General features: G+C 36.1%; 3 protein-coding genes across 3 annotated transcripts; all 3 read right to left on the reverse strand.

The window, feature by feature from the left end:
• Positions 1-5389: 5389 nt before the first annotated feature.
• Positions 5390-8472, reverse strand: LOC108375936 (nucleolin-like). Its single transcript, XM_017632096.1, has 3 exons — positions 7805-8472; positions 6023-6081; positions 5390-5635 (listed from the first exon to the last, which is right to left on the reverse strand). The coding sequence occupies exons 1-3, from the start codon at positions 8381-8383 to the stop codon at positions 5524-5526; spliced, it is 750 nt and encodes a 249-aa protein (XP_017487585.1). The 5' UTR covers positions 8384-8472; the 3' UTR covers positions 5390-5523.
• Positions 8473-8489: 17 nt separating this feature from the next.
• On the reverse strand, positions 8490-9104 carry LOC108375934 (uncharacterized). The gene has a single exon (XM_017632094.1). It carries the CDS (start codon positions 9102-9104, stop codon positions 8490-8492), a length of 615 nt encoding a protein of 204 aa, XP_017487583.1.
• A 1146-nt stretch (positions 9105-10250) lies between these two features.
• Positions 10251-22252, reverse strand: LOC108375935 (uncharacterized). The gene is made up of 5 exons (XM_017632095.1): positions 21514-22252; positions 14654-14805; positions 14478-14560; positions 13972-14147; positions 10251-10925 (listed from the first exon to the last, which is right to left on the reverse strand). The coding sequence occupies exons 1-5, from the start codon at positions 21724-21726 to the stop codon at positions 10632-10634; spliced, it is 918 nt and encodes a 305-aa protein (XP_017487584.1). The 5' UTR covers positions 21727-22252; the 3' UTR covers positions 10251-10631.
• Positions 22253-23416: the final 1164 nt, after the last annotated feature.

Genomic DNA, 23416 nt, shown 5'->3' on the forward strand with positions numbered 1-23416 from the left:
GGAACTGTCACAGAAAGTATTAGTGGTCGTGGTGGTGGTGGCGATGGCGCTGGCGGTTTTGGCAGTGGCGCAGTGAATGAATTCGACAGCAGTGCGAGTAACTGTAATAGTCATGGAAAATATGCAACTGGAACAGCAGTTTCTGCGGCGACGACAACAGCGGCAGCAGCTACAATAACAGCGGCCACATATGCAGCACCCACAGCAGCTGCAGCATCAGCGTCAGCGACAACAACAACAACAACGAGTAATTACAATAACAGCAGCAATAATAGAAACAGCAGCAGTGGCAGCTATAGCCTCGATGGTAGCAGCGCTGATAGCAGCAATCGCGTGGCTGGTGGCACTTTGCTCGTTACCACTACAGCTGTGCACAACAACAATCTGCATTTGGATGGCAACAAAATGGCCGAGGAGGCATTGTAAGCAGGAGTCAGCAAAATAATTTTTGTGGCACGAAAAATGCGGAAAAGCAAAAGAGTGCGAGGTGTCAGGTGGTTGAAGGTGGCTGGAGTAATCATATGATGTGGGTGGTGTATTTAATGGAAGTAAGTAATTGTAGCGCACGCGTGATTTATTGCTGCATGTGCGATATTTTTGCTTATAGCCAGTTTAGGAAAAAAATATCGTGCAATATACTGAGTTTTAAGAAACATTTCCTGATTGAATATTTATAAAAATTTCCTTTATGTACTCAAGTTATAAGATGACCCCATCAACTTTTGTGAGTTTATATTTAGCGTTATTTCACCTCTCTTAAATCTGGAAATTTGTTTTAGAAATATTATTTAGGGTTTTTATATTTTGAATGTAAAAATAATACTTTCTGGCACAAAACTTAATGAAGAAAATAGTTTTCTCGATATTAAGTTATATGTATAACGAGTCTCAAATTTTGAAATTTCGAAAACAAATGTAGCCTCACTTCACCATCTACATATGTATCTATTAAAAGTCGGCTACTTAAAGAATCTTCCTTCTATGTTGTGTAAGAACTAGCCAGTTTAAGAACTTTTGCATTTATTTAATTTAATTTTCTTAACATCGCTAGAAAAAAAACCCTGCAACTGAAGATCTCACAGCTAGATTTACTAAAAAAAAATATTTTTTTCCGCGTAAACAATGCCCTTGTGTAATTTTTAATGGATCAATATTAACTGATGAATAAGATACCAGCGAATGAGCTTCCCGGTGTACATTAAAAAATTTTGTTCCCTTTAAAATCAATACTTTTCGGAATGAGTTGTGTATGCATTGGTGTTCCCAATAATACAAATAGTTTTTTCAGTTTTAGTGCTGAGAGAATTCAAGCAACAATCGTAAAACTTTCCTGCAGAAGAGTCTCTATTTCACTGCTCTGAGAAATGCTCTTCCAATTAGCTTACCAAATCTAACTCAAAGTGTTCAAACTGCACAAAATATTATATTGGGGTTGTACAGTATACGTAAAACAGCTTGCATCTAAACAGTTTATCTAAATTCAAACCGCACTAAGAAAGATAAATGTATGTACACATTAGGATCAAAGAAAAGTTTTTTAATATTTTTCCATCGGAAATATAAAATCTACTATATTTTAAGATTTTCGGCAAAATATTTCGGAAAAATATTCATAATAGGGTGAGATAGACCTATTTGAAATTACCTCCGAAAATGGAGTTTTATTAATTAGTTTTTAAAAATATTTTTCCTAAACAATCACCTTAGGTGACAGACGAGTTTAAGCTTAAAATAAAGATTTAGATACAAAATTTTAAAACTATTTTTACCGAATCAAAATTGGTAATGAGCATCTTTTAGTTATATAAATCTTAATATTTTCCCGAAATATTTTGACAGAAGTGTTAAAATATAAAAATATTTATAATTCTGGTGGAAAAACTATAATTTTGTTAGGTGATGCACCCTAATGTACATAAATATATACATATATGCCAATGTTGAATACAAAAAGAGTTTTCAAATTTGTTTTTGGCAAAATATTCAGTACTAAACGAGGCCTTGGCATTTCGTTTGTACCAACCTCACTACGAAAGAAATTAAGATTTTCGTATCAAGTCACAATTTAATTTCACAAAAATTTCTCATTCTTTATATCAACTTTAGAAGCGTATATGTATTTATTTATTTATTTTTTTTTTTAATTCACAAATAACAACTTACGTAACAATCATCTTAAGTGAATTCGGGTTGTGGAGCATATATGTATAAAAGTTTGTTAGCATTGTTTCATGCCTGTTATGCTCATCAAATAAGTAAAGTAGGAGTCGCCTTTTATCATTTTTCGTCACATCAACAGACGGATATTAAGATAAGATAAATATCAATGTTCTTGTCCCGACGAGAGAACTATTTCGTTCTAGAACTTACCCACCATATCACAGTTCTTAACATCCTAATGTAAATAAATTAAAGCTTTCCAAAAATTATTAAATTTTGGCTAAGAAAGTATTTTGATTGTTGCAGTAGAACTATTTAAAAAAAAAAAAATATTGCCATGTAAAAATACTTTCAGGTTTTTTGTTTACTTGTAATATGATAGGATCAAATGTACACACAATATAAATTCTTCTAAATTTTTTTTAATGATTGAAATTATTTTTAAGAAAACCCATCTATTTTTAAGAAAAGTTTATCTGTACAACGAGTCCTAAAATATGGTAGATGCATACATACTTGTATGTTTTTTACTGCATATATATGTAAGTACATCAATTTCGTTAGCTATTAAGTTCACAAAGTAAAAATCTAGTTCTGTGTTTTTTACTTAAATTATTATCAATATGTTAAAGATATTTAAACATTTACAAAACCATAGGATGCCATCTTCCAACCACGTCACCAACACCAATACTCAGCCAATGCTTTGCTCAATCAATATTCATCGAATGCTTAAGACTCCAAAGAAACTTGATGAGCAAAACTGCGTAATGTAAGGCTACAATCTTAGCTGCGAAAAGTTGTGCCAAAATATATGAACTGCGCACACACATACATACATATTCGTATAAGAAAGAGCTTTTATGGAAACTAATTAAGGTGCAAATTTTAAAATAGTGAGAGAGAGATATGTATAACTGTAAAATGAAATGGAGCGCCTTCTATTAAAATTCGAACAAAATTGGGCAAAAGGGACAACAAATTTAACTAGCAAAAAAAAAAAATACGAGAAAATGTGAACAAATAAGAACACACTTGAGTTTCAATCAACAAAACAAGCAAAAAACTAAATCCAATACCGTATAAATAATATTCATATGAAAATGTATGTCTGTCCGTAAGTGTTGTGTGTGTGCAAATTTTAAAAATTAGAACTAAAAATTCATAATCATTACTTTTGTGTTGAAATTTTGTTTTGAATGCTCCTTTTAGTGAATAAATAGTTTATTTTATTGTAAAGTTATGCATTTATAAAGCCAAAAACTTTTAATATAACTACTACATACTTACTTTTATGTGACTAAATTAAGATAAGAAAAAAATCGCCTAATTTGTATTGTGTTTCTAATGTTTGAGATTTAAGCTTAATGAATTTTAGATATTACTTTTAGGCATCAAATGTCTTATGTCCACGCATATGTATGTACATATGTACATATCTTAATGAATATTTGGCTTTAAGTGCATTTGCTGAATTTTTATACTTTGTAAGCATATTTTTACAAGAAAAAGTTAATTTATTATCGTCTATCATTTGAAGTGGTTTGCTTTCTGTTGTGTGGATTGCAATTAATTAAGGCAATAAATGTGTAAAAAATTCAAAAAAATTGTTTTTTGTGGTTCTATTTATTTCTAATACATTTACAATATGAAGTTTTAATGGGTAAGTACTCAAATGAAACCGCCTCGGATATCCATTTTGTAATTAAACTTTTTATACTTATTTGGAAGAAGAAAACACCTAGAATATTAATTCATACTTCACTTTGCATTGCCATCGGGTTTTGAGCTTGGTTAAAATTAAAATAATAAAAGTTTGTAAAAAATAACAAAATTCTTTGTGCATTTTTTTGACTTGCTTACTAAAGAAAAATCGCTGGGATAAATAAAAAATGAATGAGTATTCGAACGAAAGAAGAATTTTTTTGTATGAAATATGAGCAGGAAAGAATGTTGATGGAGGATTTTCTAAGCTTTCATTTGTCGTATTTAAAGCACTTTTCCTTAAGCTGAAATACGGTAAATAAAAAATATTTTGAAACCTTATCCACAGACAAAAAATTAACTCGATTTTCGGAATCAACGAGCGATTCTGCATAGGAATTATATAGGGGCCTCCGGTGAATGAAAAAAATTTGATCTAGTGATATTAATCACGATATAAAGGTCAATTGAATTGAGTATTAATTAAATTAAACAATTAAATTTCCAATTGCTAACAAATACAAGTCAAAAGTGCTAAAATCTATTTTTTACAGAACTTCTTTAGATAAATGGATTTTTTTTGTACTTTTTCTTCCTTACCCAAATCTACTTCGCCCACATGTTTCGGAAAAATTTCATAAATCGATAACTTTTTCTGTTTACTGCTCTTTTTTAATATTTGTACATACATACATATATTATTCTTATTCCCTTCAAAGACATAGCGAAATGATTGGCTATATTCTGTATTCTTGTAATAATCAATTTTGTAAGCGCCTCCAAAAACATTAACCGCATATTTGCGAAAAGATAAAATAAATTTTAAAAATACCACCCGGAATCGCAATTCTGTAGCGACGCTCAAGAAAGCTTAGCAAATTTCTGGTGTACTTGCGACTTGCAACAAATTGAGAGCGACTGACGTGTATGAGCTGTACAAGACCGAAGCAAAATTATTTTAGCGTTTTCGCAATAAATTGGTGGAGTGAGAAAGCAACGGCAAAAATTGCACATTTAGTGTTAATAATAGCGCACCCGCAATGCCCCAGGTAAGTTCGGAGGGTTAACAACAATCTTGGCGCCTAAATGTATGCCATTGGAAAGTAACTTTGCTGGACGAATTACTTGCTTTTACAATTTTTCTGTGATCTATTGTTTTACAGTTAATCTGTTATGATATCAACAATCGTATGCATTTATATAAAGAATCCGCGATGCATGTGTACTACTTGGAGGCAAGCACTTAACGCGAAAAAATCTACTGGCTGCGCTCAATCAAGTTTGCCCCAGCAGTTGAATAAAATGGTTCATACTTTTCCAACGAATTTTGTATATTTGTGAAACTAAAATTTAAAGTAAATTGATTTCGATTTTTTTCTTTGCTTAACCTTAATTAAATGTTAAATAAAACAAGTCCCAAAAACAATTTTATTCAAAAAGGTATTTTTAATGTTCGCTAATATAGCTGACAAACGATATCATAACAAATTTATTAAAAAATTTAAAATTCAATATAAATGGCAGTTCAAATGGCAGGAGAAGAGGACAAATCAAACTGTCGACAAAACTAATTTTCAATACATTTGGCAGCTGGTCTGGCACCCACAATGCCAATAAACTTCCTGTCACGCGTGCGGCAAGGCAATAAGTAATTTATTTTCAATGCAGCTGTTTTTCCAAGCTGCCACTGAGATTCTGTTTAGCCAATAATTTGATGCGCTGCTCCACCAAACCCAATGGTCGTCGACGAACCAGGTGACAAGTTGATTGCCTGCAAAGTGAGTGCAAGGTTGTGAAGCTGTCATTTGTTCAAATTTATTGATTTGCGGGAAGGCGATTATAAAGTGAAATAAGTATACACACATATACATATGTACATATGTATATACATACGTATGCTGTTATAAAAATTTTACCTTGTATATGTATGCAAGTATTAGGGCGGAGCGAACTATTGGCACCTAGAAATAATGCCATTTGACAGCTAAACCTTAAAATGATTGGCCAAAAAAATGTTATGCATGAGCGTTATTCTAGCTGAAATAATTTGAACCGCCCTAGTACTTATTTGTTATTACAAATGTATTTATGTATTTGCTTTCTTATATAAGTACATAATTCTAAATTTATGTAATATCTATTTATCAAAGGTACATACTTGTAAATGATTTTCTCTCGATCAGCCCAGGGCCAGGAACGCTCCAGTTTCTCCGAGAACTAGAAATATGTATATGAATATCAAAGTTATAAATTTACAGGACATAGGAATCAAAACAAATCCAGGATTTGTGCACTGGGTGTGCACAGCTATAGTCCGACCCATACTCTTTTATGGGGCGCAGGTCTGGTGGCCAGCCCTTATTACCAAGGATTACTTAGTTAAGAAACTAAGGGGAATTCAAAGGTCAGCGGGCGCTGGCGTAATAGATACAATCAAATGCTGCCCCAGGGATGTTTTGGAAGTTCTGCTTGGTTTAATACCGATAGACATTTTCCTCTAAAACCTAAAAACTAAAATAGCAATCAGATTGCGTGCCTTGGGGCTCTGCAAGGAAAGACCGTTCGAGCATAGTTCCATCCTAAATGTATTCCCGCTTAAAATTAAAGTATTGCATACTAACGATATCATGTCGAAGACCTGACTGAACTCAAGGAAAGGTCCAGTTCTTGGAAGGCCTAGCTGTCTATACGGATGGATCAAAGATGTAATGCGGGGTTGTTGGAGGAGTTTTCATTGAGCAATATAACCCAAAGCTATCCTTTGGCCTACCAGACTATAAAAGCATTTTCCAGGCAATTAAGGAGGCAGTGAGGTACATCAAAATGAATGCACACACAAGAGTGCATCTTCCCAGATAGCCAAGTGGCTAATCAGGCACCTCTTGTACCTCAATTAGATCTAAACTATTGGATGACTGTATGAGAAAGCTGACCTCGACTTCTGATCAATACGAAATTACCCAACTATGAGTGCCGGGACATAGGAACATTTATGAAAACGAGGTAGCAAATGAACTAGCGCGGCGCGGCTCCACACTGAATAAGTTCTACGCGGTGGGCATCGATGCTTCTCTCAGGTAAATCCAGGACTGAATTGCCGAAATTTAGCTCTCGAAGGCTAGAAAAAGGTAGAACCGAACGAAATCATATAGTATTACCCAGCAGTTCTGGGTGTCTTATGTCCTACTTAAACCAGGGAATGCCCTAAGCCAATATACATATAACAAACTTACGGCGATGTGCACAGGGCCTACAGAATTCGCTTACGCTTCAAAAGGTGCTGCCGCAGCTTCGCGGTGTACGCGGGCTCAAAAGAGACCGTCGGACACTTTTTGTATGCGAATTTCTAGCCCTCGCAAGGGTTAGGCTAAAGAAACAACCGAAACAATTATTCCAAACAGATGCTAAATTCGCCTTACAGCAGGTTCCTATCGCGACGAACAAAGATGTAGCTCTATAAATCTCTCAACATAACCGTATTTTCTAAGACGCAGAAGCATATTAGACATAGCAGCAGGTGACGGAAAAAGTGTAATGAAAAACCTGTTCGAACTCTATAGTGACATACATACATAGCTATGCCGTTGGGAGATGATCCTCAGATAAAAAGTATGGTTGTGGTACCAAATAAGAGCTTCCACAAATAGTAATTGCTTAGACGAGCTTCTACGAAAAAATTTCTGGCTCCTTCTTTTTTAGTAGTATACAACTTGGGCTATGTACACTCAGAAAAAGGATTTAAAAATCTAGCAGTATAGAAAACAAAGACGCCTTCCACGCCAAATTTCACTAAGAAATTCCGAACTGTTGATGGGTGGATTAAAAATCTTCTAACATAAATCTTAAAAACATCGACGTCATTTGCTTCATCAAAGCACTCGTAATACACTCAGCACATACTCCCACATACACACACACACATTATCACGTACACACTTACTTTCTTCTCCTTTCCGACCTCATCGCCAACCCATTGCGTGCGATGTTTTTCTTGTTGCAAGTCATCGTAGTCGGCATGGCACCAACGTGCTTTCTTATTTGGTTTCTCCTCATCAGTGTCATCCATATCAATCTGATCCTTGACTGAATTGCTTTCATCGGAAGATTGTTTTTCTTCATCGTTCAACTGTAGCTTGGGTATTTTGCGCAAATTCCAGGTGTATGTAGTGGTTAAGAAATCATCCTCGTCATCATCGTTGCGGTTGCGATTGTTGGCGCCACCGTTGTCATTGTCATCATAATCATCCTCTGCAGTTTCGTCATCACTGTCACCGCCGTCACCGGCAACAAGTCTGGCTGTTACAACATCGTCGTCCGTATCCTCCTCGCGTTCGTCGTCATCATCATCATCATCATCTTCGTCATAATCTTTAGATTCATACCGCATCCGTGACATATCAGCAGCGCCGCCTACTCCTACACCTATAACGGCACTGACATTGACATTGCCGCGCTGGTATTGCGCATTTTGTTGTTGCTTTCGCTGCATTTTCTGCTGCTTTAGCTTTGCCGGCCTCATTCGCGTTACATATGAATATTGAGCAGTTTCTGCGGCATCAACGTCACTAACATCAATTCCGGTTAGAGCGAAAGTGTAAGTACTTTTCCCGTCCGACTCCTCATCACTAGTTTCGNCTGACATTGACATTGCCGCGCTGGTATTGCGCATTTTGTTGTTGCTTTCGTTGTATTTTCTGCTTTAGCTTTGCCGGCCTCATTCGCGTTACATATGAATATTGAGCAGTTTCTGCGGCATCAACGTCACTAACATCAATTGCGGCTAGAGCGAAAGTGTAAGTAATTTTCCCGTCCGACTCCTCATCACTAGCTTCACTAATATCGGCTCCGCCACCATCTTCGTCGCCATCTTCGCCATCCCCATAATCATCATCCGTGTCTGCCTCATTTGATTCGTAATTGCCTTCCGATGCATAATCCGATTCCGGCGTTGCGTCCTTTGGCAAGTGCTCCAGCCTTACCTCGTTCAATGTGAAAGCGGTTTTAGCCTTTGCTTTTCCCTTCGCCTTCAACTTGAGACGTTCCGCAGTGCTGGCGCCACTTAACTCGTAATCCAGTGCATCCTCATCGTAAGAATACTTGCGTTGCTGTTGGCACTGCTGTAGCAGTTGTTGTTGCTGCAAATCATTGGGCTTTAATATTTCGAACGTTTGCGAAACGGTGGCGAGTGTGGAGGAGAGTATTTTCGGTATTTCCGCAATTTCCGATAATTTTCGCTGCATTTCGCGCAGACGAGCTTCAATTGAAGCAGCCGATTTTACTATTTACAGTGGCGGAAGATGTTTGAAAATTATTAGGGGGAACAGGAAATTAGAATAGTGATAAGTACAACGTTGAGTACATCGATAAAATAAAATAGTAGATTTTAATTTAGATAACTAGGAACTGCAACCAAACGGAACGGTAAATATTAAATAATGGAAAGCAACGGAAAAACAACTACATATAGGTGGTTAAATGATTATTTATTTTTAAAAGCGAGAAAATACCATTATTTTGATTGATGCAGATATTTTTAAACAAATATCCTTAGTCGAATTTTGCTTGGCAGTAAACTATTGACGTTTTGTGGGAAGAAGGAAAAATTTCACTGAAGGAAATCGCGGAAATCGGTTTGCCTCCAAGTCAAACCTGTAAAGGTACGCCGAGACTTGTTCCAAAATACATCATTACCTTATTGTTACTTAGTGCCGTTTCCCCAGTGGGGTTTTAACTCAAATTTGGCAGTTAACTTTCAATTTTTGTACTGAACACCCGGAGTTAACTGCCGAATGACCGTTAACTCGTCGCTGTAAAAACGGAACTTAGAGTCTTTATGGATCAGTTTTCCCATTGTACATATGTAATTTTGACCAAATTTTTTTCGAAAAAATTTAATCTGATTATAAAGAAATCAGTGTTGGCAAAATGTTAATCTGAATATCACCAAACCTACTTAATCAATTTGATGTTAATAATTAAAAAATTTTTTTTTTTGATCGCGGTTACGATTAACTGTTCAATCAGATTAAAATTAATCATGATAAACTTATAGAAATTCTAAAAGATTAATCAAACGCGAATATGATCGAAAAATAATGGCTACATATTTAAAAGATTACACTGTGATTTTTTTATTATAAAATTCATAGCCGGTCCGGCCCCTACAATATTTGGAATACAACTTGAATTTTTCTAAAAAATTTTAAAGGCCTTGAAATTCGCGGGGCTTTGAAGTAATATATTTCTTCTGCTTAATTCATTTAAATTTAGTTATCTCCGTCCTAACTCGATAATTATCCTCAAATTTATCTATCGATTTCTGTCATATTTATACCCTTATGTTATACCAACCGAAACCAACCATATTTTGCATTAAAATTCGCGCCAACAATTTAAATTGTTCGATATTTCAAAAAAGCTGTTTAATTAACATAAATTATTCTTGCAATTTGTTTGTGTTAATTCAATTTTAACTATTAGTATTGTAACTCATTCAGCTTAATTTCGTGCAAACTTGACAAACAAATTCCCCTTAAGAGATAAAGCATACATATTTATTACGAACATCGGCTATTTCTAAGCAGGTTATACTTAATTTCCACTCTGCTCATTCATTTCCTTCTTTCATCGTCAAATTAGTTATAATCCCTTGCTTGTCAGCAAAAATAAATATCAATTTATTAACATTATTCTTTTTATGGTATACAAAGCGAATGAGATTTTAAAACGCAATCATTTTCTTGACAGACTAATCACCCTTTGCCGCACTAATCCTCATCACTATCATCATATTTATCTTCGTCTTCATCCTCATCTTCGTCATCGGAATCCTTTGCCGATTTGCGACCACGGCCTCCTGTTCTTCCTCTTCGCTTGGCATTTGCTGCGTTACGCCGACCTCTAGGCTCCTCTCTCGGTTGCGTTGCTGGCTTTGTGGAACGCGAAGCTGTGGGCAGCGCCAGCAGCATATCCTCAATGGTGCGTTCCTTCAACTCGTGATTGTCGCCCACCTCGGCGAAGAAGCGGCGTATATTACGTATGATACGATGATGTGGCAATTCCTGCGCTCGCACGAATGAGCGGGCGGTGAGTGGCGTGACGCGGCGGTAAGCATTAAAGCATTCGTTGAGGTGGCAGCAGATATAGGTAGCAGCGTGGGAGGTGGATAGAAAATTTTTATTTTACAGTTATTGGTGTGACACTCGTAAAAAGGAAGGTGCATTAGTGGTGGGTTTGGTGTGAGTGTTAAGATAATTGTGTTCGGTTTGTGTGTTGCCATCGAAGCTGTTTATTTGCAATGCCAATGGCATTTTAACAGCTTTGTAAAAGTTTTATTGATTTTTGGCTGAGATATGCTTGTGCCAAAAATGCACTTAAGTAAAGCACTAAAGCGTAATAAGAAAACTTTCACGTGAAATTTATCAAATAGCCCTGTAGGCCAAAGATCAAGGAGAAATAATTTATAATTAAACACTTTAGTTATAGAAGCTTGCAGTGGAATTTGTACGCAATGAAAAAGTAACAGATACTGAAGGAAATTTAAGTGGGCTTCACTTAAATAACAAATTTACACGTAACTTTAAAACCGATAGTACAAAAGAAGGAGAATACCTACTGGGGAGTAAGCCCAACCACAGTGAGCAAATTTATTCAGGATTTTCATCTTCCGTCAATAGTTGGTATACCTCTTCAACTTGGTCAACTTGATCATAGTGCTGCCTAAAGAGAGGTAAAAAGAAGCTCATTCCAAAACTTAGTCATTTTGCATTTTTGGTTTTTTTGGTATCCTCATGTAACCCTTATGAAGCCAGTAATGCTGAGTAGCTTTTTGGATGCAAAGAAGCCTTCGCTTGGAGTTTTATGCAACTAAAAATTTACAAAAAACTCTCGTATAAAGAATGGTCCTTGGGCACAAAAAGTAAGTTTAAGCTCTTACTCGACTACTAGTACTAAGTGTTCAGCTTGAGCTCATTTCATCAGAGTGTAAATTTTTCCTGATCATAACCTCACTTTCTCTGCATGAAGTCCAATAGGTGAAACAATACAAACATCTTCCATCCAGCGCCTATTGCGGAGGTCCAGGCAGATACTCCATGGATATCTTGAAGTTGGACGCCATGTTGGCGGGTTGTGTTTTGCAGAACTATATATATATATGTATACTCATTTGAAATGCCAGGAAAGCAGTCACAAGCTATCTGAGCTCAACATAGCCCGTGAACTATATATGCAGTTCCCAGACATACTGACCAAAAACATAGCGTTGGCCACTAGAATGAAACTCGATGATTTAGTGCGGTTTGAGACTAGCATATACGGCCCCAAGATTATACAGACTACGTGGTACCTTGGCCGATCTTCTCTATGTTCCTCGAAGCCATAGTAGAGACAAAACCAGCAAGCTACGAAAAGTTAAAAAGATATTACCACAGGGTGGTGTCCTTATGTCTCAAAGCTCCCTCAGCCACCAGAGGGTGTAAATATTGTCTCTTATACTGACGATTGTTCGATCATGGCGTTTGGGAATGGAATTGATGACTTGTGCTCGAAAGTAAACGGTTATCTCGCCGAACTTTATCGCTTCTTCACTGTAAAGAGCCTTGCCTTATCCCCTGCGAAATTCGCGGCAACCCTATTCACCACCTGGACGAAGGAGGTCAGACTGCAACTGGGTATTCACGTTGATGATGTAACAATACCGACGGTGAATAACCCGAAAATCCTCGGAGTTACCTTCGACAGTCTGCGCCCCTTCTCGGCGCATACAACCGCAATTATCAACAAAGTCCAGGGCCGCAACAATGTCCTCAAGTCGCTGGCCGGCAGTACTTAAGGGCAAAGATAAAGAAACGTGGTTGGCAAGCTACAAGGCAATTGGGCGGCCGATTCTAAACTATGCAGCGCCCGTGTGGTCGCCTGGGACTATCAAGACGCAGTAGATGAAGCTACAGATGGCGCCCCACCACCACCTACACGACGAGGCCCAGATGCTGCCAGTTAAGGAGCATAACACAATGCTCTGCAAACAGTTCCCTGTGGGGAGCCACAGACGTGGTCATCCTAGCAAACAGCTGCTTGCAGAAGAGCCCTCGCCAAGGAGGCATCTCTACGAACTGCGGACGATGTCCAGAGCTTCATAAAATAACCTATGGACCCGTCAGCCTACCGACAAGCCCTGAACGGCATTCACAGAGAATCAGTCTCGAGTTATGTAGACTCTTGCCTTGTGAATGCCGTTCTAGGCACACAACCACCTGACGTGGACGGGACAGAACTTTGTCTGCCTCGGGAGACCCGCACCACAATAGCCCAACTTCGCTCTGGCTATTGCAGCAGGCTAAACTCATACCTGAGCAGAATTAATGAGGATATGCCCAACCAGTACCCGGCATGTGGAGAGTCGCCACATGACTCTCGGCACCTCTTCACATGCCCTGAGAACCCCACCCAGCGTACGTCCCTGTCCTTAAGGACAGACCCTGTTGAAGTCGCATACTTCCTGGGCCTCCCCTTAGCTGAAACAGACGGCAACGTTGACGGATGAATCGAACCTAGCGGGGCTTAGTAGCCGCTACAACAACAACAACAACCCTCTAGCATTACTTTTTCTTCACCTCTTAGGCATTAGAGTTACAGAATAGCTTTACAGTTTAATGACTTATTTTCGGCCCCCCCCCCCCTGTAATATACAAAGGGCCTATTCCTTTTAATCAGCCGAAATCTCTTATAATTTAATTTTTATCCCAAAGACCTTATGTAGGTTCATTGATATCGTGTCTATGTCTTCAGTAAATAAATACTGAAACCCTTTAAAAAATGCAAGAATGTTCTCACTTACTTAATTACCCAACTTCAAATATACTGGACATGATAAAGCCCATTCTACTAGTACCATTACTTCTTGACCTTTATGCCCTTCCTAGACCAATTTCTATTTTAAAATTCGTTTATGAAAGAAGCTCTTCAATCACCGCGCAAATATCGAATTCCACTGGTCAATAATTCATGAATGCGCTTCCATCAAAGTGTCAATTAGTGGTTGGAAAGAAGGAAAACATGGAAGGAAACATTATCATATCGAATGCTGAAGTGCATTAAGCAAATCACCTTTTCCTCTTCTTCCTCAGAGGACTCGTCTTCACTCAATTCAATGATAACTTCATTGCCCTCTTCATCGATTTCGGTTTTGGTTTTCTTTTTCTTCGGTTTTGGTGGCTCGGGTGGATCGTGCCACATTATGGGATGCCAAAAACGGCTGCCTAGCAATGGGGTTGGGTTGAACTCTACGAAAAATAAAAAAAAAATAAACGAAATAGATAAACCAAGAAAAACGCGTTAGTGAGTGAGAATAAGGCAAAAGAAAGTAAAGCAAAAATTAGGCGAAAAAGGCAAGGGCAAACTAGCGTAACACAGATTAAATATTCCATGCATTCATGCAAATTCAGGCGAAAAATCAAGCAAAAGTGCGAAATAAGTGGGAAGCAAAGCAAAGCAAAGCATGCCATGCAAAAATCAAAAGCAAATTGGAAAAACTCATTGCCTGCCACATTTACAAAGCTAACTACTAACTACTAACTGCGGTTAAAGTAGGAAAACTAAATTTTCACACTCACCTCTCGGCGGTGGCGCCGGCTTCGGCACACGCAGCACAATCGACTTCTCCTCGCCCAATTCGAAATCCTGATCTTCCTCCATGCTGCCAAAAAAAAAATGTTTGGTTTCTTTTATAAGTGCAGGAAATGGAAATTGAAAAGTTCTTAATGAAACTACAAACTACAAGACTACTCACTTCTTCACTAGGAAATGGATTTTCTTGCCGGAAGTTTCAATTTTCTCGTGTGCCTGCGTAAGTGTCAAGTCCGTGGCCTCCTCCTCGTTTATTTCCAGTATGATGTCACCCAAGCGGATGCCGCCTTTGTCCGCTAAACCGTCGGGCGTTACCTGCAAAAAGTTTAGAGCAATTCAGTAGACATCATTCACTGCAATGTTTTGCAAAGTCCGTCATAATTCTGGCGCACATAGAAAAAAAATGTATAAATTTTCAACTGAAATTATGTATGTATGCATTTATTGTTAAGAAACTTTGTACAGCTTCCGATTAATTTTTAAAAATTCGCAATTTTCTTTTGCATGTAAAAAACCAGGCACTTTAAATTTACCCACCAGCTCCCGGCTAATACACGAATAATATAATAAATACTTTCACCAAAGCGTCCGCCACAGCAATGAGCACACACAATTTTGAAAGCCACAAATTTTAGCTCGCTCAAAAATGTTTAGCAACCAAATTTTAAATGAACGGAATACATTTGTTTTAGTAATTTGTTCTGTTGTTTTTCATCTTATTCAATTATTCTGGCGCTTTTTGTGCAGCTTATGCGTCCCTCTGACTTATGTTTTGCAAAAATAAAAATAAAACACAATTCAAATGCAATTCAATAGGCAATGGCAACCTACTTTCCACCAACCCATGCCCACAATGCACAGTGGTTTCAAACTGGAAATTAATATTTCAAATAGTGCAGCGACTTGATTTTCAAAGTGCAGAAACGGTAAAAATTTTGAATAAAAGAGATTCTCCTGTTCCCGAAAATAAATGTGACACAATAAAAATTAGTTAAAAAAATTATGTGGGAACCAACCAAAAAATTAAAAAATAATTTTTGATATATTATAAAAAAATGTCACCAAGATTAATTTTTTAAATTTATTAGCCCATTGAATTGGTGAAATTTTTTAATTTTTTAATTTTTTTTGCTGACGGTGCTAGACATTTTCTCCCTATACATACATATTTACATATGTACATAAACAGTACTAAAAATGTCAGCAAAACAAATTTAATGAAGATCAACGGAATTTATTAGCCACTTGAAACTTTAAAACTGCCTACTTTAATTGATATAAAAATTCAATTAAAAAATTTTATTTCAAATTTTATTCGTGTAATTTTTTTCATATGGGAGTAGTCCTATACTTGCTACCAACGAGTTTTCATTATTTAACATTTATTTACAGGAATAGAATATTTAAGTTTCTTTAAAATTGCTACTTTTTCCGCACTTTGCACTTAAAAATCTAGCATAAACAAATAAAAATTAAAAAATCGCTCCCGAAAAATCTCTTCTAAATTTTTTCAGCTTCCATTAAAAATAAAATCCATTTAATTGTGACTTATAAATTCCAGCTTAAAACCACTGTCCAAAGCCCTGATGCCTGGCAGCTAACGGCTGTCGTGTGCTTTTTAAATTCACACACACGCTACACAAACAAAAATAGTCAGTAATTTGACTATAATGGATACTATTTATTTTGAGGAATAATATTTTTTGGCAAGCGATGCAAGAAAAATAAATATTTGAAATATCCATAAATTGATCTGGGACTATTAGTATTACAAAATTAGTGCAATTAAAATTTTTGCTGAACAATTTGAAACATTAGTGTAACAATAACTTGTTCAGTCCTAACTCCCTTGTACATGAGTGTGCACCTTATTTGTATGCAGATAGGTACGTTTGGTTATAAAAATATGCTCTCCGAAAAATTTTTTAAATCGGATAACGTAAAGTGCCTCAGGAGCCCTAAAGATACATACGCTAGTTCACTAAATAGGAAAAAGTGTTTATTTCTTTCTTATCAATTAACACACTTTTGCACACTGACCTTATAAAAGGCTACGCCATTTTCATATCTCGCCAGGTTTGGTAGTAATGAAGCCTTTGTTTGCACAACTGCAGGGCTCTTAAGGCACGTATTTCCATTATTCGATTTTAAAAATTTAACGCAAAGCTCATTTTTATCACCGAGTGAGCCTATTGAAGGGGAGTCTTGCTTTGTGGGTCAAAGTTGAAAAATAAGGTGCACCCTAATGTACATATATACATATATATTTTGGCTGAAAGCTCAATGACCCCGCCTTCTCGAATCGTATTCGAAGAGCAGCTGTTGACATGTTTCGGCTGATTGCCTTCGGACCTTTTTAGTCAGCAGGAGCATGCTGATGTGAATTACAGATAACCAAGTATTTAGTTGGTTTAACATAAATAAACACTGTATACCAAAGTGAAATTTTGGCTTCACAAAATTCACCGGATGACTAAATAGTAAATATTAGCTATTGTCTCGATTTAGGGATTATTTCCGGATTTCAGAGCTAAGTACTTCGGGATTTTCGGGGCGATTTTGGAATATTTTAATTCATTTATTCGAAATTTTTGGGACTGTACCCGAACTTTTAGGACCACTGCGTTATCCTCAGGGCTATATCGGAATTTTCATGACTAACTCGGGAATTTGAAATATTACACATATGATTAATTAAAAAAATTATTTAAAAAACTAAATTAAAAGTGCAATGTAGAATAAAAATATGGATACCATATAAAAGAGAAAATTCTCTAGAACTAAATTTTTTGGTGCATAAGGACAAATAGGTACTGAAACAGGGCCTTTAAAATTTTATGCTTGAATATCCTTGAAATGTAGAAATTTATTTTATTGAAACAAATTTATGTTTGGCCACATCCCCGAGTTATGCCCATCTAACTTCGTTAGCCTGAGAAAATATTTAAAAGGGCATTTTCAACACTTATTCGTCCTTGTGCACCAAAAGAATTAATTTATTTTTATTTTTTTCTACAGACAATTCTCTTGCGTTTGGTACCCATATTATTATTTTTTGATTTTACCAAATTTTTGAAATTTCAAAGTCTTTTTAAAAAATCGTCCGTGTAAATTTTTTTTTTTGGTTTCTGTCGCACGGTGTTATTTAATTTTGCCTCATCACAAAAATTCTATTAATCGCCAAATCTAGATAAAAAGATATATCAAGCACCCTTTCTCAAAGCGATGAAATTCGTTATTTTCCTTTAACATTTCTAGAGACCAATAAAAGGGTGCGGGCCAAGATTTTTCGCTGATTTTGCCAAAATATGATCTGATTTAATAGTTGCTGAATTAATGGTTGCACAATTTCGCGAAGCCTATAGATCAAATATTGCATAGAAGATGATCAAATATGGTCGAAAGAGCGATTCAAGCGCGTATATTAAAAACCAACGTGAGTTAGATCCTAAAGGATAAAAGCGTAATAAAGAATTTGGAACGAAAAATTCAAAATAACGGAGTATCTTCTCCCGTGATCTATGCAATATACTCAAAACTATTTCAATGTCTATTCCAACATTATTTAAAGCTTTCGAAATCGCATATAAAATAACGCTGCAAAAACATTGGGGCTACCACATTTCAGCCTGAATACGTCACTAGCAAAAATCACCGTCTGGCAACTGCTTAGAGGTGCGTATGAGCAACTACAGCCCGACAACTTTAGAAAAGTTACACATTTTGATGCATAAATAGCTCATTTAAAATTCATTGGAATTTCTTTGAAAGATTTTCTATTTAACAAACGCTTTTAATGGCATATTTTGTTGCAGACTTGCTTTTTTAAAATTTCGAAATCATCAATCATTTTGACACGAAAGGTTAAACTCTCTTTTCATCAAAAGCAAAGTTTAACTTTTGTGTCTTATTAAATACTAATTTCCTCAGATTCCTGCTTAGCTTTTACTGCCACTGATGCAATCAATGACTTTTTGTTACGCTGTTACAAAACTTTGACTAATTATGTGTGTACTTAGTACTTATGTGCCTTTTGCAAATTTATGCTGATACTCGTAAAATATTTGTTTTGTTTTCACTTCAGTAGCCCGTACGTACGGTGGCTTATCTCATTTGGGTTCTGAATGAATGACTTGCGGCAAGTGGTTGGCCAACAACACATTAACAAGCTTAGGAAAATAAAAATAATGTTCAACAAGCGTGTGGAAGTGTGCATACATCTAAACATACATAAGTCTGTATACATTTTTTTCGTTTTGCGTTTGAAATATTTATGCATACATACATATGTTTTTATATCGCGTCACATATGATGCATCTGACGTGAGATTTCAGCGAATTGGGAGCAGGCTAATCTTTGCTGCTATTTATTATTTATGTTACTTTGTTGTTTTTTTTTTTTGCGGCAGATTTAATTATAGCTTTATATGCTTAAGCGCGGCATATTGCGTTTTGTGAATTAGAATTTTGTATGCGTATATTTGTATGTATATCTCTATACGAGATTAATCGAGAGTAATTCTACTGCGTAAATAATGATGCCAATTTGTTCATTCATTCGTCTTTATTTAATTAATTACATATATGTAATTATCACAGTTTTATATCAAATAGGTTTTTATGGCTCATAAAATTGTTCTTTTAGACGCTTATGAGCAACCAACCGGGAGTATGTTTTATATTTTAGTATTAACGTTCATTAATGACAGCGCAAACGTCTTAACTGAACAACCTAAATTCATATCAGTAGGGTAAAATCCGAAATTTTTAAGTTGCAACTTCCAAAAACTAGTAAGGTATCCAAAAGTCCGGGCTTTTAAATCCCTGATACTCTTGACGTGTAATAAGTACCTCGTATCCACCAAATGCAATACCATATATGAGGTGACACAGAAAAAAATTTAAAAATTATTTTGGTCACCCGTTCTCAATGCTTGCCTACCTCACAAATTTAGTAATGAATATTTACTTATAACAGAAGCTCATATTTAGTAATTTTGAAAGTTTTGCTGAAAATAAGTTTCTTTGCTATTTTGTGAAATTTTTGGACTAACTTATACGGGGTATTACATTTGTCAGATACAAGATATTGCGCTATTAAGTAGTTCCGTGAACGAGAAATCATAAATTCGTAGCCTCAAGTAAATTTCCGAATTTCTACAAGGAATTAAAATTACAAAAAATTGGAGGCATTAAAAAATGTCATGTGGAAATGAATTTACATACTATTTTTAACGTAATGACACGAATATTTTTCAATGCCCAACTCTGTCAATGCAATTTTTGCCATTTAATGCCAAGTGGAAATCCAGCATTATACATTTGCTTCACATACAATATAGTTTGGTATTGTTTGGGCTGCATCCGATAGTGCGTTTAGCGCTGAAACAGCATTGCACAAACTTGCCATATATGTACATATGTTATGCCTCCAGCTTGAAAAACATTAGCCAAGCACGTGCTACATATGAATCTTGCAGGCAGCGAACGTCTGGACAGATTGACTAATACCAAATATTTAGAAATAGATATCGCAACCCAACGACGAAGTAAACTTATACTTAACTTAAGTATCAACAAGGCCACGGCGGCTTCAGATCGTACCTGAAATGTTCTCAGCACGAAGAGCTCGACCAGGGTGAATTGATGCCATTGAAGAGGTCGAATTTGTTTTATTCTACTGCCCACAATTCGATGCGAATAGAATCTACATTGGCATCGTGTTTTGAGAAGATCCCACAGCGGAGAATATACTTAGTACCTATAAGGCATCATCACTTGCTTGCTCGTTTTCAGAGAGTGATCACAAAATCCAATATTGCTCTCCACTAAGAATGGGCTGACAGTGGATCGTCCAGTGAAGGTCTTTGTTGATTTTGGAAAGGATATGAACGTACCTAATAAGCCAACCAAGTAGCCTTCCATTTTTTAAGCTCATTTTCATGCAACACGGGTAAAAATATGTTAAAAAGAATGTCTCAGAAGAGGCGCAGCTTCGAAATGCATCTATGTTTTAACAAAATAAAATAAATGCTGATATATGTATGATTTATTCAGCGCACTAAACCCTCTTGGAGCCAAGAACACAGTATTACTGGAATGGATACCGGAGCATGCAAGGCATGATGGCAACGAATAGGCGAATCCGCAGGGAGCAACAGTATTCCATACTCTGTGACCAATTTTTGGGCTAAATACATCACATACAATGGGGGACATCAACAACTGAGTAGACAAAAGATTAATTAAAAGCTGGGATGAATGCCCAGTAAAAAAGCAGACTAAGCGGTTTATCTGGCCATTAGACTGGGTCGCAAAAAGAAGTTTACATTTACGACCTCCCTATTTTGAGAGCTGAGTGGAATTAAGAATCATGAAAAGGAGTCCTAAAAACAGCCAAATTCTAAATATTTTCTTAACCTTTTTATTTCTCGATTTCAAGATATTTTTGAGTACTAAAAGGGTATATGCCCTTTTAACAACTCGTCGACCAAGACTCGCTCATACCCCTACTCATTTAAAATAACTCAATTTCAAAGCCACTAAATGGAACTCTATTTTTAACAAAATTAAAAACTTTAACTATTTTATTTTTTGTGGGGACCTACTAGACTCTACTGTCCATCTAAAAATATGCGTTCATAGAAAGCAAACGAAAGGTTTTCATATAAGAGCAATATAGATTATTTAAAAATGCTTACCAAAGGAAATGTATTTAGATTGGAAAGTTGAAGGTATGTAATTTCATAAAACACGATTGAAAAAATGCAATATCCACCCTAATGCACTTTCTCTGTCATAAACATTTGCATAGGCTCTATTTGAAATGGCTCGTACATTATACGCTCTCTCAACGTCTGCACAGACTCAGTGAAAAAACAATATATGGGCCCATATCACTTATTCGCTTGCCTATACATACATACTTATTTATTTATGAGTACTCGTACAAACACATAGATAAATAAATTGGCATAAAATACATACGTATGTATACAGCAGTATCGCGTACATCGAACTCACCTGAAATACCGTCAGCGGCATGTGAAATTCTGCACCGCCCGTGATTAGGAAACCCCATTTGGGATCATCTTTGGCCGCATAAGCATCTGAGTCAACATCAAAGGCGGGAAATCCGTCCGTATCACCGATGCCGCAAGAGACTTTTATGATTGCCGCCTTCTTGGGCGGTTCCGGTGTATAAACGAAAGGGAAGATGGATTTGGCTTCAGGCATTGTTGCTGTTGCTCTGTTGCTTTTGCTTCTGTTGCTGGCTTTTGTTATTGCTACACGATTAAATATGCAAATTTCGTTTCACAATTCACTGCACACGGTTTATGCGCGTATTTATTTATTTATGTATTTATGTATATCGGTTGTACTGCACACTTGATTCTTTAACTCTTTGATGTATTCTGTTTTTTTCTATCTCGTTTATTTCAACTCCTTATTTGATTGTTTTCTTTGTTTTCCATTTACCTTTATTGTTTCCTTTTAACTCAGAAATACAATTGTTCTTACATGCAAACATACATACGTATAAGTATATCTGATTTTTATTGCTTATTTCTCATTACTTTGCTTTGTTCTTTACTTGTTATTTCACTATTTACCGGTTTTTTCTTTTGAAAAAAAAAGTAAGAGCGGAAAATCAATGCTAAATGAGTGTATCTTATTTACACCTCCAAATCGTATCCTCTATAGTACATATGTGTGTGTGTGTGTGTTATTTTATGCTTAAGAGCACTATGACTACGTAATTTCGAAAGCTTTTCAATTGATCAATATTGGATGATAAAATACAATAGGGGTATTCTCCAAATCTTGCAAAGCCATTGCACGTAGCACGGATTGCATGGATTGCATAACTTGCAAACACACAACAACAAAATACATTTGAAACAACATTTGCTTCGCTGCAAAATATGCAACGTCGAAACCCATGTATATATTTTGCAAAATAGCATAGCAAGATAAATGCGACCCTCTGCTAGTTGTTTTGTTGTTGGAATTGGTACATATTTTTCTCATTCCTCTCATCTCGCTCACTTCATTTTTTTTGTTGTCTCTTGTTCTTGTATTTGATACATAATTTCGATGCTTGCATCCCATGCATGCTATCACTTTGTGATGGGGTGCTCTCGTACTCTTCGAAATTTGGAATAGTATTTTTGCATTTCGTGCAATCCGTGCATCGTGCAAGACTTCGAGAATACCCCTATTGTGTTATAAATAAAACATAGAATTGAGTGTTTTCGCAATTTGAGTGTAAAATATACGCTCACAGTTGCATTGACTCACGCGCTCATTTTGAGGGAGAATGTGCAAATAAATGTTTTATTTTTATGTGGTTTTAGGATGCTGTGCATTTAATTAGAAAGGAATACTTTCTCATAAAAATATCTAATGAAATTATATGCCTATCTATGAATAATGAATGTGGTGTGGTGATAAGTTTAAGATTGAGTCGGAGTGGAGAAGTCGAAGAGCGAAAATGGGATTTTTTTNGCTGGTGCAATTTATTACGTTCCGCATCAAAGCAGGAACCAGCTATGGAACTTTGGCTTTGTCTATATTTTACCACGAAAGATAGATTACGAATATTTCGTTTTAAAACGTCTTATTGAAGAACTCAGAACCGAGAGATTCACCTTTTCTAAAACAGCCAAATTTGTTTAGTCTGAGTGTTGATATGAAATTGAAAGGAGGGGATCTGCTTCTACTTTCAAAAACTATACATACAAAAAATTTTCCGTGTATATATTTATTTGCTTTAAGTTAAAACTTTCCCCCAAATTAGGTACAAATTCAAAATTTAATTTTTCATCCCTGGATAGAACATAGTTTCTTTACAAGTTCCGGAAGTTTCTGGATGACAGATTCATTCTAGTATACTTATCTAAATTCATTGCTCGATTCCTTTGCA

This window comes from Rhagoletis zephyria, unplaced genomic scaffold (assembly GCF_001687245.7).
Source record: "Rhagoletis zephyria isolate East Lansing unplaced genomic scaffold, Rhagoletis_zephyria_1.1 Rzeph_scaffold_09635, whole genome shotgun sequence".
NCBI classification, from domain to species: Eukaryota; Metazoa; Arthropoda; class Insecta; order Diptera; family Tephritidae; genus Rhagoletis; species Rhagoletis zephyria.